This window comes from Rhinatrema bivittatum, chromosome 2 (genome assembly GCF_901001135.1).
Source record: "Rhinatrema bivittatum chromosome 2, aRhiBiv1.1, whole genome shotgun sequence".
NCBI classification, from domain to species: Eukaryota; Metazoa; Chordata; class Amphibia; order Gymnophiona; family Rhinatrematidae; genus Rhinatrema; species Rhinatrema bivittatum.
In genome coordinates this window covers 26997997-27017089 of record NC_042616.1, presented here as the reverse complement: position 1 = coordinate 27017089, position 19093 = coordinate 26997997, and the positions used below count along the sequence as shown (strand labels likewise).

At 42.3% G+C, this 19093-nt stretch overlaps 1 protein-coding gene across 5 annotated transcripts in view; it reads right to left on the bottom strand.

The window, feature by feature from the left end:
* Window positions 1-1719: 1719 nt before the first annotated feature.
* LOC115083722 (oocyte zinc finger protein XlCOF6-like) overlaps window positions 1720-19093 on the bottom strand; it is a 36947-nt gene continuing 19573 nt past the window's right edge. Inside the window, exons 3-5 of one of the 5 annotated variants that reach the window (XM_029587708.1) lie at window positions 11300-11416; window positions 5273-5644; window positions 1720-3574 (exon numbers count right to left, since the gene is read on the bottom strand). In XM_029587708.1, the coding sequence (XP_029443568.1) occupies window positions 1740-3574; window positions 5273-5644; window positions 11300-11416 (2324 nt within the window). In that variant the 3' untranslated portion in view covers window positions 1720-1739. The remainder of the gene's footprint in view (window positions 3575-5272; window positions 5645-11299; window positions 11417-19093) is intronic. The other 4 variants (XM_029587709.1, XM_029587710.1, XM_029587711.1 and 1 more) reach the window with 4 other exon arrangements.

Below are 19093 nucleotides of genomic sequence, written 5' to 3'. Positions count from 1 at the left end.
ACGACCACAGGAGACGAAAGCCGCCAAGCACGGCATCGGAGCACGAGGGGGGGAGGGGCGGGCGAGCGCGGCAAAATCCTTGCGTGCTCAGCCCCAGCTCTGAGACCGAAAACCCCCTGCCAACCCGGAGAGCCGCCGGGGAATCTATCCTCCCGGGGAATGGATCGTCGCGGGGCCGCGGGTCGGGTACGATCGCCTCGTTGGGGGGGGGGGGGGGGAGGGAGACTGGAACCACCAGCGTGCACCCCGACCCTCAGACGTAGTCCCAACGGCGAAGATACACACTGACTGTGGTAAGCCTGAAAGGAAACCAGCACACTTACCCCAAAATCAATAAAGCCGAGGGAAAAAGAGAGAGAGGGGAAGAGGAGAGAGAAACAGACCTGTCAGCAAGCCCCGGTGGAGGGAGATTATTCAGTCCCTCCCGGCAGAAATAGCCCTCCTAAGTAATCTCGGGAGATTAACCCCCCTTACTACCTAATCCTCTTCCTTCCTTTTGTTTTTGTTTGTTTGTTTTTTTTACTTGATCCCTCAAGAAGATCAGAAAAAGCCTAGAATTCTAAGCTATAGTACTGGGGAACACTGATTCCCCTGCTCGCATCTGCTGGAGTCAGAAAGATACTGAAGATAGAGGCAAGGGTGGTGACGTAATATAGGACCTCCCACAGAAGTCTTCTGTTCTGACTCCATCTGCTGGACTGGGGACATAATCCACCGTCTGGACTGATCCTGGTACGTACAGGGAATCCAGGATTCACTCTTTATATTCCAAGACAATGTATTTTCCAAGAGTGTGGGATACTATCAAAATCTTATCTATAGTCTATCCATGCTATATGGAGGTCTTGACCTGTCTTGATGGCTTTATTCAGCATCATCTGGTCCTTGGTTCCATGTACCATTCTCCTATTGCCCTTCTGGTCTACTTCCATGATTTTATGAAGCTAGTACGATCCTATATTCTGTCTGCTTCCATTGCCATGAGGAGTTTGTAGATTGTAGGTAGGCATATTACTGGGTGATCATTTTTGGAGATGTTACTTGCATCTCCCTTGGGGTGAAATGTTCTTCCTGTTATTAACCATTAAGTTATTAACTCTGGTTGTCTGATCAATTAATTTTTACAGTTTGCCAGATCTTGGTGTAGAGATATCAACTCCTTGAGCCAAGATATGAACATCTCATCAGGACTCTCCCATTCTGAGACTTTTTAAAATTGGCTTCCTGCTCTCTTTGTTACTTCTAGCTATTGCATAGTTTTGATGTCCACCTTTTCCATATTCTCCTATATTCTGGCCAACCATTCTGCTTCTCTCTTATACTCCATGGGATCTTCATACAAACATTTTCCAAAACTCTTCTGTTTTATCTTTCGTCAGTGCTGTTAACTGCACTAATGGTCTTTATCCTTTCCCTATGGTGTTATGATTCAGGTCCTAGCTGGATTCAGGGAACACTACCCTAGCAGTAGTGCAAGACTGAAGGGCAAGGCTCCTGACCAGCCCCCTTTGCCCACAGGTTGAGCCCTTGGGTTCTGGGGGCCAAAGTTTCTCTGCTGCGGCTGTATAACATGGTGAGTCAGAAGCAAAACTTGGATAGGCTCATAAGGTTGAAGCAAGGCTTGGACAGGCTGATAAGGCTGGAGAAAAGCTTGGAAAAGCTAGTATGAGAGATTAACCTTTTTTCTCACTCAGTGCACGTAAATATTTTGTGTCCTGTGTGGGTCATCCGGTGGATTTTCAAGTAAGAAAACAGAGTGAAGCATTAAACACATTCAGGACATGTATTTGAGTCCTCTGGTGCTTTTTCAGATCTGAGGGATTAATGAAGCTTTTATCACATTCAGTGCATGTATACGGTTTATCTCCTGTGTGGATCTTCTGGTGGATTTTCAAGTTAGAAGACTGAGTGAAGCTTTTATCACATTCAGGGCATGTATATGGTTTGTCTCCTGTGTGGGTCCTCTGGTGAATTTTCAAGTAAGAAAATGAAGTGAAGCTTTTATCACATTCAGAGCATGTATATGTTTTATCTCCTGTGTGGATCCTCTGGTGGATTTTTAAGTAATAAAAATGAGCGAAGCTTTTATCACATTCAGAGCATGTATATAGTTTGTTTCCTGTGTGGATCCTCTGGTGGATTTTCAAGCTAGAAGACTGAGTGAAGCTTTTAGCACATTCAGGGCATGTATATGGTTTGTCTCCTGTGTGGGACCTCTGGTGGATTTTCAAGTAAGAAGATTGAGTGAAGCTTTTATCACATTCAGTGCATGTATATGGTTTGTCTCCTGTGTGGGTCCTCTGGTGGATTTTCAAGTAAGAAGAATGAGTAAAGCTTTTATCACATTCAGGGCATGTATATGGTTTGTCTCCAGTGTGGGTCCTCTGGTGGATTTTCAAGTTAGAAGACTGGGTGAAGCTTTTATCACATTCAGGGCATGTATATGGTTTGTCTCCTGTGTGGGTCCTCTGGTGGATTTTCAAGTTAGAATTATGATTGAAGCTTTTATCACATTCAGTGCATGTATATGGTTTGTCTCCAGTGTGGGTCCTCTGGTGGGTTTTCAAGGAAGAAGACTGAGTGAAGCTTTTATCACATTCAGGGCATGTATATGGTTTGTCTCCTGTGTGGGTCCTCTGGTGGGTTTTCAATTGAGAAGACTGAATGAAGCTTTTATCACATTCAGGGCATGTATATGGTTTTTCTCCTGTGTGGGTCATTTGGTGCCTTTTCAGCTCTGACAGAAAAATAAACTTTTTATCACACAAGGTACATATAAATACTTTCTCATCATTCTCAGTTTTTTGGTTCATCACCATATCTTGCTTTTGATTTACAATTGCCCCATTCACAGAACAAGAAAACATTCTCTCTTCTGTCTGCATTTTCTGTTGCTGTATTAAAGAAAACTTACAATTGTCATATTCCCCACAATTAAAGGGTCTCTTATCTTTGTGTGTCCTTAGATGTAATTGTAAGGATTCCTTGCAAGAGAAATGTTTCTTACATTCAATACACTTGAAAGTTTTCCCTAGAATATGGGTTCTTTTGTGTAATTTCAATGTTAACTTCTGTTTGAAACATTTCCCACACTGAGAGCATGGAAAGGGTCTCTGCCCAGTGTGGGTTCTCTTATGCACTAATAAATTATATTTTCTATCAAAGTTTCTTCCACAGGTTTCACACAGAAAGGATTTCTTCCTTTCTGCCCTTTTCTGGTGAAGGTCCGAAGTCATGGATTCACTATTACTTTGGAAGGAAGTCTTTGCTCTCTGGTGGAGGTTAGCAATTGTGTGATAACTATTATTCCGGAAGAGTCTCTCTGCTCTCAGGTGTCTCTGATGCTCAGGGATGTCTGTGAGCTCCAGGTCACTTTTCTCACATGCAGTGACTCGATCCGTTGAGTCTCCTGCAGAGTCTCGCTGCTTCTCTTCTGATTGCTGACTCTGGCTCGTTTCTTTACCATCAGAACACTGGGAAAGATTTTCATAGATTGTTCCCGATTGCCTTGATTTTAGTTGCAGTATTATAGGACATTCCTCTTGATTCTTCTCTTCTTGTTCAACCTCACCATCTGTTGGATAAAAATAGGAAACCAAATAAAATGTATATTGGCTTATGCCTTGTGAAGATAAAGTTAATTTTCAAAAGTTGTGCATGTAACAGTTACATGTGTAAAATAGCATATATACAAGTATATGCTATTTTAGAAACCTCAAAATACACATGTAAATCAGGGGCCAGAAGTAAATTTGTATGTATAAAAAAGGGATAGGCCCAACATTTACACAGTAAGTAGCTATTTTATATGCATTCTATGCATGTAAATACAGCAACTTACTCGCATATATTTTCTCCTACGCCATATCTGGAGTAAGTGATCCTAAAGTCTTAAAAGTGAAACTAGTTACTGGATTGGGGGGGGGGGGGGGGGATTCAGCTGAAGAGCCAGGAGGGTTGTGATGATCTGCAGGTAAATTGGACAAACTGGTAGACTAATTGTAAAAACTGGTAATTTCATTGTCGCGCTCAAACTAGAAAATCTCACAATTTATGCATGTAAAAGTCGACTTATAGAGGGTAAACGTTTCTAAAATATGTGTGTTTCACATATCACTTTAAAATTAGAAGTAAAAATATACAGGTATACCAACTGCACCCACTTATCTGGTTAAATTCTGACTTATCTATAGAGTTGAAGCTTCGCTGTGCTTAGTCAGATAATTCCAAGTTATTCAGCCAAGCAGTGGCATTTATCTGGACACGTTTTTATTTATCTGGTTAAAAGGCAAAAGTGGCCATTTAGCCTTAAATTGCTGCTTACCCGACTCAGTCACACAGCTAGGTAAGTCTAAAAACGAAAGCGCTACTTATCCAGATGTGTGATTATTTTTCTATTACAGAAAAAAAGAAAACTTTTATTTTGTAAATTTTATTCAAGTAGGTGAAAAGGCCTGTTCGTACAAAACCGTGAGATGTCTAGATAAACCAGAATACACGGATATGATTAAACTGGAAAAAACACCTGAAAATATTTTTATATTATTACATCCATTAAAGTGTGAAGCTCACCAGCTTACTAAAAACAAACAAGGCATTGGTGAAACCACTAATTTGACATTCTCCCAAACGCCCTAGTAAAGCTGCTAATTTAACAGGCTCCCCCACACTGCCAACAAAGGCCTTCTTTTCACCCTTTGGCTTCATTAGGGGAAATACCCAACATTCATACACGAAGCTGCTTATGCAAAGAACATCTCTCATTCCCTCGCCATTCCAAGGGCACAAAAAGAATTTCAGGCATCCCCAGAGCTAATTTAATATTGAAGACACACACACACACCAAACACTTCCCTGCACATTTCCTTGTTTGCCTGGATTTCATTTGTATTTATCTACAGTTCTCAGTAACATTAAAATGGCATCAACCATGACATGCATTTCAAATGCCTCCATATATATGCAATCAAGCAACTACTAACCCACCCAGATCATTAACATCATCCCTGATTTCCATGGACATATTCTTATTTACTCCTCAGTCATTCAAAATAAACCAATAAAGAACGTGAATGGCAGCATTCTTATTATATCCTATTCCAATCCATCCCACTGTCATAATTAATACTTGTGTCAGTTCACATATAAGTTCTGTTTCATTGATCTTTTGGTTTACTATTAGATCTTGCTTTTGAATGACATTTTCCCCACTCTCAGAACAAGAAAATGTTTTCTGTCTGCATTTTCTGATACTTTATTAAAGAAAACTTACAATTGTAAGATTCCTCATCTGCAGCACAATTAAAGCTTCTCTCATGTTTCTGTGGATTCTCTGGTGCAATTTCAGGATTAACTTCTGTTTGCAACATTTTCCACACTGTTCCTGGATGTCTCTGGTGCTCAGGAATGTCTGTCAGCTCCCTGTCACTTCTCTCACATGCAGTGACTCCATCCGGTGAGTCTCCTGTGTGGTCTCGCTGCTGCTTCTCTAAATTCAGCTGACTTTGGCTAGTGTCTCCACCCTCAGTCCTCTGGGAAAGATTCTCACAAATATTTCTTGATTGTCTTGATTTTAGCTGTAGTATTGCAGAACATTCATCTCGATTCTCCTTCCTCTTCTCTTCTTGTATGGCCTCAATATCTGCTGGATATAAAACAAAATCGCAATCAAATAATCTCTGCACCGAGAATGTAATCAATTTGACCCTTAAACCTCAAAGTTCCCAATAATGCAACTGAATGCACCGCTATATTATCCCACAACATGCACAACAAATACATTTTTATAGATGCAGGTGGCTGTTTCATATGTGGCCCAAGTACAACTATAGCTACAATGCCATAATTATAATCAGCAATGCCACCATCCCACCCTTAGTTTTTCTTTTGAAAGTAAAAATTGCCTTTAAAAATGTTTACATTTTGAAACTTAAGAATCCATCAAGATCAATTATACCTGCCTTAATTCACTTGTCTTTAAACATATGATGCTGATACCTTATTAACACAAAGATTCATCCCACTCTTTTCGCTTATCTTTTAAGGACTGCAAACTGGAAACACGAAAATTGTAATCAATGTCCCTGACATGGCCGCATTTCAAACCTCTATCTTCCTTAGCAGTAACTGCTTGTCCTCTTTATCAAGGTGCTTCAGCAGACGATCTGCATTTTTATGGCTAAAATTCTTATGAATTTGAACAGCGTATTAACTTCACTTCTTGCTGATCAACTCATGTAGTGGCTGTAATGTAACATGTACTCTGGAATCAGGTAACAAAATGAATTCAAACAAACAGACCAAACAGATTGAAAAGATGGGAAATAGATGGTGGACTCCTGTATTACTCGACCAATCTCAGTGTATGTAATGATGCAGAACAAGAGCATGCACAGGACAACACATCAATCAACATAAAGATGTCCAAACCAGCTCTTCATTCAAGTCGTATGGAGTGCAAACGTTTAACCTAAAGATCCAAAACTGCTCTTGAAAATTTAGGCGCACAGATCTATCTCCATCTCTAGGTGAATAAATCATCTGCTCAAGTATTGTCCATCTGAATTGCTCAAGCGTGTTGACAATTGATGCAATGCTGAATAATGGGCACACTCAAAGAAACTTTGTTTACCTAGGACCAGTATTCTACTAATCTCAATGTTCTGCCTATATACAACTTCAGACATTTTCAAATCAATACATAGACAACATAATTGGAAGAACAGTATGGCAGACCCCCTTCTTTTCACTTGATATCCCGACATTGGATCCACCCAATCTGTTTCCACTTCAGCACTGGCACAAAAGTCGCACCTTCCATAAACTCCATGTCCCACTGACAGGTTCACATCATTGGTTTAATTGAAATAAGAACATACAATGCGATCTCCACCTGGAGGTGAAGATCAATCAGCACACCTACATTTTCAAGAGCAGTTTTGGATCTTTATGTTAAACGCATACGCTCCGCAAGGCTTGAATGAAGAGTTGGATTGGACATAAGAATGTAAGGCTTGCCACACTGGGTCGGACCAAAGGTCCTTCAAGCCCCGCATCCTGTTTCCTACAGTAGCCAAGCCAGGTCACAAATACTTGGCAGGATCCAAAAGGGTAGATAGATTCCAAGCTTCTTATCCCAAGAGGAGACCTCGAACACCCGCTTTAGATGCAGCTTCAGCTTGCGGTCCTGCACATCTGAGAGCAGCCGCTCCTGCCACTGGAATGGTTGTCTTCTTGGTCATCTCCATGTCCACTTTAGGTACCCTAAGGCGTTCTAAATGTTCCTCCATTAGCGGGTAGAGTTTTTTCTCGCCTGGCTGACCTTAAGCCCCGCCTCTTGGGATGGCCACTCCTGGCTGATGAGCTTTTGAATCTTCTTCGGGATGGGACCCCAGAGACTGTCCAGGACTGTATTCACTCCCTCACTGTCAGAATCTTCCAGCGAGGTTCTCACTCCCAATTCCTCAAGCACTTGGGGAATAAGGAGGCGCAATTCCTCCCTCTTAAACAGCTGGACTACGCAGGGGTCATTCCCCTCCGCACTAGGTTCTACTGGATCCTGATAGTCATCGCCCGTATCTACATCTGGAGGGATCTTACCCTGATCTGCAGCGGTGTCCCTCGGGGGCGGAGTGGAGTCGTTCCCCTGCTGGTCGACTGCACCCGCTAGATCCTCCCAAGACAAAGCTGCCCGGGACGAACAACCGTCAATTCACAGATGGTGATGCTTGGGAACTCCCACGCTTCCATCCTGGGTTCTGTGCTTTGCAAGCTTCCGAGTCAGAAATGATTCATGCATGAGTAGCACAAATTCCGGTGAAAATCCCCACGGTCCAGTTTCATCATTGCTAGAATCAGTGTCTGTTTCTCTCGGTTCATCCGGTCTCGGAATCCACGCACTTGGGGACAGCGGGGGAGGGTCATCCTGGGAGACCTTCTCCACAAGGTGCGTAGTGGGGGTTGAGCTCCTTCCATCAGTCCCAGCCGCCGAGCCTGACCTGCATCAGGCTCGGCGGCTGGGTCTGGGGAGCCACATGGGAGGTCTAAAACGAAAAAACAAAATGGCCACTGCGGTAAAAAAGAAGCAGGGAACCTAAAAACGTCCTTGGAGGTTCTTACCAGGGCTGAAACCCTCTCCCCTCCTCTTCAGGGGTCTGCCTGGCTCTGCACCACCGAGTAGACTGATTTATCCTGGGAGCCACAGTGAACAGGGAACTTGGAGCTGTTTTTGTTTTGGCTTTTTTTTTTTTTTTTTTTTTTTTTTTTACACAAAAAACTTCTAGTAAAAGAAAAAAATAAAGCCACAGCTAAGAATAATAGAAAAAAATACCAAAAGAGGCTACTTCCCTGTACTGCAGACACTGAGGGGGAGCCTTCGGGTCACGGAGGGAGACAGTCCCCTGGCTATCAGGGAACCCGGAACGACACGGGCTAGCACCGCCAGGGGTAACCAAACCCTGGCTCTACCTGAGGGATGGCCCAGACACTGAACCTAGCACCTCATGGAACAAGAAAAATCTGTCTCACACAGAGCTGCAGGTATATACGACCACCACCTGCTACAGTCAGAGAAATACTGATGAACTGCAGGTGGCACACGTGGGATACCAGTGCCTTGATGCTTTGCTCTCTGACTCCATCTGCTGGTGGGAGTGCATAACCCCACTGGTCTGGACTGATCTGGGTATGTACAGGAAAAGCAATTACCCCTGAGGAATATTGAGGAATATACAGTTTTGAAACGCGGCTATATTGGGAACATTGATTATAACTTTGGCGTTTCCAGTCCTTAAAAGATAAGTGAAAAGAGTGGGATGAATCTTTGTGCTAATATGGTATTAGTATCATATGTTTAAAGACAAGTGAATTAAGGCACAAATAATTGATTTTGATGGATTCTTTTTTTTTCTCTTTATTTGTAAAGCATTTTTTATAATACAAAGTAAAAAACTTTGCTTTCCAGAAATCGCATGAGAAAAAAGAAACACATTATCAAAGCAAAACAGAATAAAAAAAGAAATCATTATCTCATGACTAAAAGTACACAAAATATTTAAGGGGGAATTATAAGTGGAGAATAATAAACAGTAACTATAAGAAAACCTGTGATAAACATGAAGAGCTCATCTTACTAAATTGATCGAATTATGAAATCAATTGGGTACTGAAGAGGATATTACTGCTCTGCTTGGGAAAATCCCTGAGATAAGCAGCATGGAATCTACCAACCTTTTGGGATCCTGCCAGGCACTTGTGACATGGATTGGCCACTATTGGTAACAGGATACTGGGCTTGATGGACCTTTGATCTGATCCATTATGGCAAATTCTTATGGTCTTAGTTAAATCCTATCTGTCCAACAGGTCATACAAGGTCAAATTCAGTGACAAACAAATCCCCCTCCCCCACGGAGTACCACAAGGCTCATCCCTATCCTCCACATTGTTCAACATCTACGTGACCCCACTGTGCAAACTCCTAAATGAAACAGGACTGCTCCACTATATTTACGCCGACGATGTGCAAATTTTACTTCCAAACACTCCATTGCGCACACTCAAACTATGGAACTTTCACCTAACCTCAATAAAACTACTCCTCTCACAACTATCCCTCACTCTCAACCACACCAAAACAGAAATCCTATACATATCCAACAAATGCTCCCCACCCCCATCCACTGACTCAGCCACAGACCAAACACTCCTCACAGTAAGGAGCCTTGGTGTCACCCTAGACAACCAATTAAACTTCAAAAAACACATCAACCACCTGCTAAAAGACGGATTCCACAAACTCCAAATCCTAAAAAGACTAAAACCACTTCTATACCCACAAGATTTTTGTATCTCTCCTCTTTTCTAAACTTGACTACTGCAATGCCCTACTACTAGGTCTCCCAGCCTCCACCCTTAAACCTATCCAACTACTCCAAAACGCAGTGGCCAGAGCTCTCAACAGCTCAAGATCAGACCACATCACACCCATCCTTAAAGACCTACATTGGCTACCCATCCCTCAGAGAATACAGTACAAGACTAACCATAATTCACAAAATTCTGCATAATGACAAAACCAACTGGCTTACCACCCCCATTCATCTACATACTCCCACTTGGAATATGCGCTCCTCAAACTCTGACTTTCTACAAACACCGTCCCCAAAAGCCACTCAATGAATATCAACAAGGGAATGAACACTATCTATTGCCAACCCCACCCTATGGAACAAACTCCCCACAGAACTAACAGAACAGAGCCATCCTCCCAATCGTTCAAGAAAAATCTCAAGACATGGCTATTCCGCAAAGCCTTCCCAACAACAAACACGAACGAACCCCAAACCAAGACCTAACCCAACAGGCAAGGAAAACACCAACCACACCCAACACACCATAATTAAATGTCTATCCACTCTATAGCCTTTATGCTATATCTATCAGGTCATTACCCATGATGTTTCTCCCCAACACCTAATATTATAACATACTAACACTGTCTCAGACTCACCTTTTATGTATATATAACATGTTTCCCATGTTATATATACATCAAATGTTACTTACTGTTTATTACGATTACAAATGCTATTTATTGTTTATTACTATTGCTACTATATTGTTTATTACGATCACAAATGTCATTTAACTGTTTATTACTATTACCACCATAGTTTTTAATCATGTTACTGTTACTCCTCACGTTAGAGTTTCCAATGTTCTCTGTACCAAACAAAAGGAAATGCTTGACTTCCTGCACTTTTTAAGTTATATGTAAACCGATGTGATATGCAAATCGAACACCAGTATATAAAAACAAATAAAAAAATAAGATATTTATTTGCAGTCATTGGGAAAGATAATAAAAGCAGCGGGATTGATGTGTCTTATTTCTACAGCTAACATCCAAATTTATTTGGAGTTCAACCCAGATTGGGCAGAAAAATTAACAATATTAAGTGCAAAAAAGTATAGAGTCCTGCATTTCAGCTACAGAAATGCAAGGGAGAGGCATGAGATAATGAACGATAAACTGATCTGCTGCAACCAGGAACCGAAGGTGAATGATCTCTCAGCAGCTCACTGGTCCCATTTGTATCTGTGACCCCCGGGGTGTTACACAAAGCAGGGCCACTCAGATATCCATGTATGGCTGTGCTGCCTCACTTCAATAAAGTAATAAAACAATTACTACATCTTCTGCTCCTCAGTAAAGAGAACTAAAACTGCAGAAGAGTTTCTCAGGATCTCTCTCCAAATCATCCTGTACATACTCTGTACAGTATTTACTACTACTCACCTGTGTATGAGTGAGTAACTTCTCTCTCTCCTGACTCCTGGGGATCCCAGACATATGGCTCTTCCACCTGTTTAATCCTCAGTAATACATCAGGATTTACCCTGTGATGACCTGTTTCTAGGGATAAGAAAAAGAGAGGAGTGAGATATATTTCTCACTTTCACAGGAAAATGCAGAGCGGCAATGCTCAGAGAAGCAGCACACGATAGGGGAGGGACAGCGAGATTCTATTATTCCATAAAGCAGAGGGATCCCAGGGTCATCACAAATGACCTTATGCTGGCCAAACATTATAACAAGGGAGTGAGCAAGAGTCAGGAGTGCCAGGTGACAGAGAGAGAAGTATAACCAGAAGACAAATCTATAAATCATTGGTGAGACCTCATCAGGAGTACTGTGCTTTCTCTCAGTAAGCAGGCTAAATTAGCCAGGATTCTGTGGGGGACATCATCCAGCTACATCGAACAGATTTGTCTCTCCAAGCTAGCAGAGCTTTTTGCCATGCAGGCATTGCCTCATGAGCCTCCTCAGTCATTCTTTGTCCAAGCACAAATGTGCACTCAGTCTCTCCTCATACTTTTTCTCTTATCTTTAAAATTTGCAGTTTCTGCCTCAGTATATTCTTTTAGAGTTGTCTTGCTGCCTCTACAGCAGTGGTCCTCAACCCTGTCCTGGGGGCCCACCAACCAGTTGGGTTTTCAGAATAGCCACAATGAATATGCATGACAGAAAATTTACATGCACTGCCTCCATGACATGCAAATTTTCTCTCATGCATATTCATTGTGGCTATCCTGAAAACCCAACTGGTTGGTGGGCCCCCAGGACAGGGTTGGAGACCTCTGCTCTACAGTACCCAGAACAGCACTTTTCAGTGGTACTTTAAAAAAATAAAACAAACACTTTTTCCAGAGGCCTTGCCTCCTCAACTTCTTATGTTCTTATGTTCTTACATATCAGGCCAGAAATAAAAACCAATGGTGAGCAGTTTTAAAAATTACATCTGTGGCAAGGTAATGTCCCTCCTCGATGGCCATGAGCTCTGCTATCAGTGCCATGGGCCAGATCATAACCAGGAAAATTGCTATGCCTGTGTACGGATGTCCCTGCACTTCCAACGTTCCAGGGTAATTTGAAGCAAGGAGCTGCATAAACCTCTTAAGAGTTGCAGAAGATCCTCTTCCTGCAGTGCAGTCTACCTCACCAGGAACAGAGTGGAGCAGAAGCTTCTCAAAGATTCCCAAATCAGCTCAGGCCAAAGCCATGGGATGGAGAAATGTCCCTGCCCTGTATCAAAGAAGAAGTGGCAGCAGTTATTAGAGTCATTAGATCCTGCATCGCAGGAACACAAGCACTCAAAGTACGGTGCATTGCCACCATCGAAGCAGTCATCACTGGCGCCAGCGGCAGAAGGTGCATCGGCACACTACACACAGACCATCAAAGCACTCCATCCACACGCCAATGCTCTGAATTCATGATGCACCAAAGCCCACCATATCTGCACCCTGCACTTCACTGGTGCATCTTCAAGCCTCCACACACTAATTGCACGGTGCATCTGGTCCTCCAATGTATGAACTGAGAATGCACAGTGCAAGAACACACAGCGTGATCCTAACACTATCGATCCTTGCATTGAGACATCCTCTTTTTGACTGGCTTCCTTGACGTGACTTACTACAGAACAAAGTCATGTTCTTCTAAAGTATCCATGTGTTACACTCCATTAAAGCTATTGACACATTAATTACATCACCCAATCCATCAGGCTGCTCTATCAACAACTCTTTAAAGCAGCCCATCCTAGATCAGCAGCGGAAGAGATCGTGTCACTTCTGCCCCTCCATAACAAGAATCCTCACTCAAGAATACTATCAGAAGGTGTTCACTTGGAAATACTGGATCTGGTATGTTCCATAGTTCTGCTCACTTCTAATAAACAGCCTATTCAGATGCAGGAACCTCTCCTACTATCCAAAGAGGGCATTCCACCATCCACACCATATCAGTGGACATATCAATCACTAGACCAGAATGCAGGTATGACGGGAAATTATTTTGCTTCTCCTAAAAAGAGATAAGGAACGATCCAACCCCCGTCTCCACCATTACTGTGACGCTTCCTCAGATCAGAGTCCCAATTGCACCTATTAGTATAAACACATCATCATTCAGGGTTCATGATCATAGCACTCTCTAGCAGCAGAGTGCAGTCGGTTGGAGGTGTATCCACATAGGGGCAGCCAGAAGAACCTCCTGGTTCACCTTGTTTATCATTGGAGTCCTGGATAAGTGAGCTCTGCCAATACATTCAGAAGACAACGCTATAGGTATACCTTCTGACCTAATTCTGGACTCTCTTGACAACACCTCACCCCATATACTCAGTTTTTGAAATAGATGGAAACAACAACTGGCATCTATGTCCTTAAAGACAAAAGACCCCCCCACTTGGAATTACTCAGTCTACTTCAAATACTGGACATCCTGACCGCCTTCCAAGTTTTCAGCATCCTCAATATATAGCAAATGAAGATGTGGGAAACTCCTATTTCTGGAATTCCCATGGTGAGGAAACAACCTTAAATACAGAATTTGGAAGTCTCTGGGATTCAGCATCATCCAACTACCATACCAGTCTGTAGTGGACAAGTCTGCTATGAATAAAATAAAAAAAGATCAGAATTCACTAAAACTCATCTCCAGGGAAAGATCATAGACTTCTTGACAATTTCAGCAAGAACGTTATTCGAAGTCCTTGCTTTCTGCTTACATCATTATCCACCAATTTTATATGTGCAAAACATTCACGACTGCATCCAGATGCTAAAGCCTTTCCTACAGCATATGGAAGGCAGGACTTATCTCCCAACCACTTCTGGATGCAGATGGAATCCTTTACCTTCTCAGATCTGGGTATGAATCATTTGACTCAGTTTCATGTATCTCCTCAGCCTCAATCAGGCCTCAATGTATAGTCTAGTTTAGAGTAAGCAGCATACATGAAGATATCCACGAGAAGTTGGCTAACTTACATTGTTTAGGTGACAAACTGTTTGGTGAGAATCTCAGAGAAACAGTCGCTCAGAGTAAAGATCAGAACGCAGCAGTGCAATCTCTCTTGATGCCACTCGAACAGCTCTGTACTTCAAGACGTTTCTTCTACTCATACAAGCATCCCTACTGATCTTTTCAGCAAGTACTATCTGCTGTCTCTTCCAGCCCAGTGTCATCAGCCACTTCGGCCAGACTTCGACAGCGGAAACATCATCAACCGAAAACCACGCAGCAAGCTCATCCCAAACCTGGGCCCAATTTTTGACCCTCCATTCCAGTTGGGAACAGGTAAGAATCCAGCCTCTCTTAGAAATATGGTGTCAGATAACCAAGGACCTCTGGATCCTCAAAACCGTGCAGTCTGATTAGCAACTGCATTTCACCAAGCTTCCATCCGCATCGTGTACCTCTCAGGCCAGATTCTTCTCTTCTGCTGCAGCTTTACCTAGAATTCCAATCACTTCCTCATCATTGAGCAATAAAGCCAATCCCTGTACAGAGCTTCTACTCCCAATGTTTCTTCATTCCCATAAAGTCAGGAGAATTGAGGTCCACTCTGGACTTGAGACAATTACATATCTACTCAAGAGAGAAATTCAAAATGAACTCCCTCGGCACAATTCTCCCTTACATACAGAAGGATGCCTGGACCTACGGGATGCATATGTTCACATTCCCATCTACCCTGCTCATTGGTGCTGCCTTTGCTTTCAGATGGATTCTTCTGTAAGCCAGTAGAAGGTACTCTCATTTGGCTTATTTAGAACTCAAAGAGTCTTTACAAATGTCTCACGTGGTAGCAGCATCTGCATCACTGAATACAAATTTTCCTGTATCTGGACAACTGGCTAGTCACAGCAAGTTTGCAAGAGAAAGTATTCTGTTCCTGCATGAGACTATTATTACTACTACTACCACCACCACCACTTAACATCTCTATAGTGCTTAACGACATAGGCAGTGCTGTACAAAGGCACAAATAGACAGTCCCTATTCAGTAGAGCATACAATCTAATAAGACAAACATATAGGAAAAGAGATAGGGTTTTACATAGAGCAAGAAAATGGTTAAAAAGAAAAGAAAAGAAAGTTAACGACTAAAAGCAGACAATCAGGCATAAGATTTAGAAGTGGTTTCAAACAGGTGGGTCTTTAGATGGGATTTAAACATGGCAAAAGAAGGAGCATGACACACCAGTTCAGGAAGAATAATTCAAGCAAATGGCCATCCAGGTGGAAGGTACGGAGTCGGGAATTGGCAGTAGAGGAGAAGGGCACAGAAATGAGTGACTTATCTGACGAGCGAAGTGCACGAGGAGGGGTGGAGGGGTGGAGAGAGAGAGAGAAGAGAGAAGAGGTAGTGAGGTGCTGCAGATTTGCCTTTTTCAACAATTGGGCTCCTTAGTCAATTTCGAGAAATCAAATATAGTTCCCACTCAGAAGTTCAAGTTTATTAGGGGATGGATAGACTCCCTACTGGAGAAAATATTCCGCCCTTCAGAAAGGGCCAACGTCATGCGCAAACTCATCCACAAGCTACTCTACTCTCCATGCTTAACAGCCAAAGTACTATTGAAGGTCTTAGGACCCATGACAGCAGCCATCCATGTGGTCTCGCTCTCCCACCTCCATATCCATTACCTTCAATGGGATCAGCTAACAACTACCATGGACTGTAATATGGGTCATGAGGGAGCACTCAGAGGGGGCTCATTGATGTCCCCTATCAAGTAACACTAGCAATTGATGCCTCCACCAAAGGATGGGGGGCTCACACAGGATCCTTTTGAATCCAGGGCACTTGGTCTCAAGGAAAGTCTGTCAGATCAACTTACTAAAGTTAAGAGCATTAAGATATATTCTCTCAGGGTATGTGCATCTTCTTCAGGGAAAATGCATCCTAATTCAAACTAACAACCAAGTCACAATATTGTATGTCAACAAGAAGCACTGAGGACATGGGATTGGGCAGCCAAGAATTGAACTGTATTGCAAGCCATTTATATGCCAGGGATCTCCAACACACTGACAGACCACCTCAGCAGAGTTTTTAGTCTTCATGGGTGATCGCTACAGAAATCAGTAGCAGACAGACATTTGACATGGGGTCTGCCATCTCTGGATCTCTTCACCTCAGAACAAAACAGGAAACAAAATCAATTTTGCTCAGTTCTAACCAGCAATCTCAGGCTAGCTCAGTATGGTTTTCTACTCAACTGGGAACAAGCCTATTGTACGATTTTCCGCAGATACCGTTGATCACCAGAATGATGCAGAGGCATCTATCAAATTACACTTATCAGATCCTCATAGCTCCAGCTTGGCCAAAACAAATATGGTGTGCATCTCTAGTTAACTTTCCAGCAGTCCTCCTATACATCTGGGAATAGATCCTGCATTGTGAACTCAAGTTGAAGGGAAGCTTTATCATCCCAGTCTTCCCAATCTAATGGCTTGGATTTTGAGCTCTTGATAATTGTGAATCTCAATTTACCCAGAGAAATAGTAGACATACTATTCGTGCTCAGGAAGCCATCAACTAGACTAAATTATGCCTTCAATTAGAACAGATATTCCAGGCGGTGCTCACAAAACACTTTAGAGCCATTCTCTTGTGAACCTAAGCATTTGCTAAGGTAATTACTCTGCCTGATTCGGATATTGCCACATCTTAAGTTCATGTACATCTCAGAGCCCATGCAGCATACCATATTCTAGTGGAAAGTAAACCAATTTCTACTCATTCACTCGTATCTAAATTCATGAGAAAGCCATAGCATATGAAACCTCCAGTGCAAAGACTGCTGGTTCCATGAGATTTGAATGTTGTCTTTTTTCAACTCAAAGCCTCCTTTCGAACTGTTGACGTCATCTTCCCTTAAATTCTTGACATGGAGAGTACTGTTCCTGGTAACCATTACATCAGCTGGAAAAGTCAGCAAACTCCAAGCTCATTCACTGTGCATCGTACAAGCAGTTCTTCCACAACAGGGTGGTGCTCTGTACTCATCAGAAGTTTCGGAAAAAAGGGTTGCCTCAGCTTTTCAAATCAATCAATCCATCATCTTACTTATCTTCTAAGAGCTGATGCCCATGAAGGAGAAATAACCCTTCATACCTTGGACTGCAAAAAAGCCTTGGATTATTACAAAAAACAAACTCAGTCACATTGTCATCTTCTCAGTTGTTCAAGTCATATGACCCTAACAGACTAGGCGTGCCAGTCACCCACCAAAGGTACAATGTCCAAATGGATAGCAGAATGCATTCAGCACTGCTACATCTTAGCAAGTTTACAGGTCAGAAACTCTGTCAAAGCTCATCAGGTGAGAGCTATGACATCTTCCAATACTCTACGAAAGTGCCTCTTGAAGATATCTGCAAAGTTGCAAACTTGTTATCAGTTCATACCTTTACATCCCATTAATGTCTGGACAACCTCTCAAGGCCTGGCAAATTTGGACAGGCAGTTTTGCTTAATCTGTTCTCGCAGTAGTCTGCTCTCCTAGGTGGAATCTGGGTTGCCTTTTCAGTAAACTCTCCAGTGCAATCCTCAACTTGGGACTCTCCATATGTAATGGCTAATTCATAATGCTTATCAACAGAAAAAGCAAGTTTGCTTACCGTAAATGGTGTTTTCCATAGATAGCAGGATGAAGTTGTCATGGAATACCCGCCCAGTCCCTTGAAGATTCAACTACATACAGACATACATCGAGGAGGATCACAAGGCAAAACCCACATGGGAACTCCCACACATGCTTGGAAAGATGATTCCATTCAGTGCTGCCAGATGGTATAAAGGCTAATTCATCCTTCTAGCTACGAAAAACACTGCTTACTTGCTTTCTGTTCTAGAGAGAGAATCTCCAGAGGAGAGAGACAGGAGAGGTAGTGAGAGGAGGTCAACAAGAATGCTGCAGAATCTATATCTTCATAATTTATTTGCATTTTGTTGGATAATTTATGTACTGTTTTGTTTGTTTTAATTATGGATGTAATATATTTTAATCGGCACTGAACAATTATTGGAATCAGTGGAATATAAGAAGGTGTAAATAAATACTATATCAAAAACTAAGAGGCTGATATTCAGTGCCATTTAGCTGGATAAGTTCAGAATTATCTGGCTAAGTGGAGACATTTAACATTTTCCATGTTCGGCGGCTGGCATTTATTTAAATAACTTTTTATCAGGGTAGGTGGCGGAGTTAGACAGAGGCATACCTGGGCAGAGCTACTTATTGAGCAAACTTAGCCAGATAAGTGTAGATATTCAGCCTTATCTGGCTAAGTTAGCTAGATCCAGCTAACTTTAGAACTGCTAGCTGGGTATATCCAGCGGCACAGCAATACTACTGAATATCCTAGCCAAGTTAGTCAGATATGTTTATCTTTCTAACTGGCTCATCTGAATAGCTGCTGAATATTTATCAGGTATTACACATTCTGTGTTCTTCTCAGTAGATCTCCACAAATCTCTCCCAGATTGGATCCATCTCACATGCACCAGGGTATAGCATGAAAACTGATGAAATGTCAATTCTCAGCCTTTGGGCATTGGTCAGGTGTGGGTACAGTCAGCAGAGCCATCATTAGGGAATCTATAAACCATAACCTTCATTCAGTACTATTTACCGCCTTTTGTCAGGAGATAACCAGTGCTGCGCTGGGCCCAATATCCACATGGTTACAAAGAACATTCGATTTTCACATTATATTTATTCATGCTCT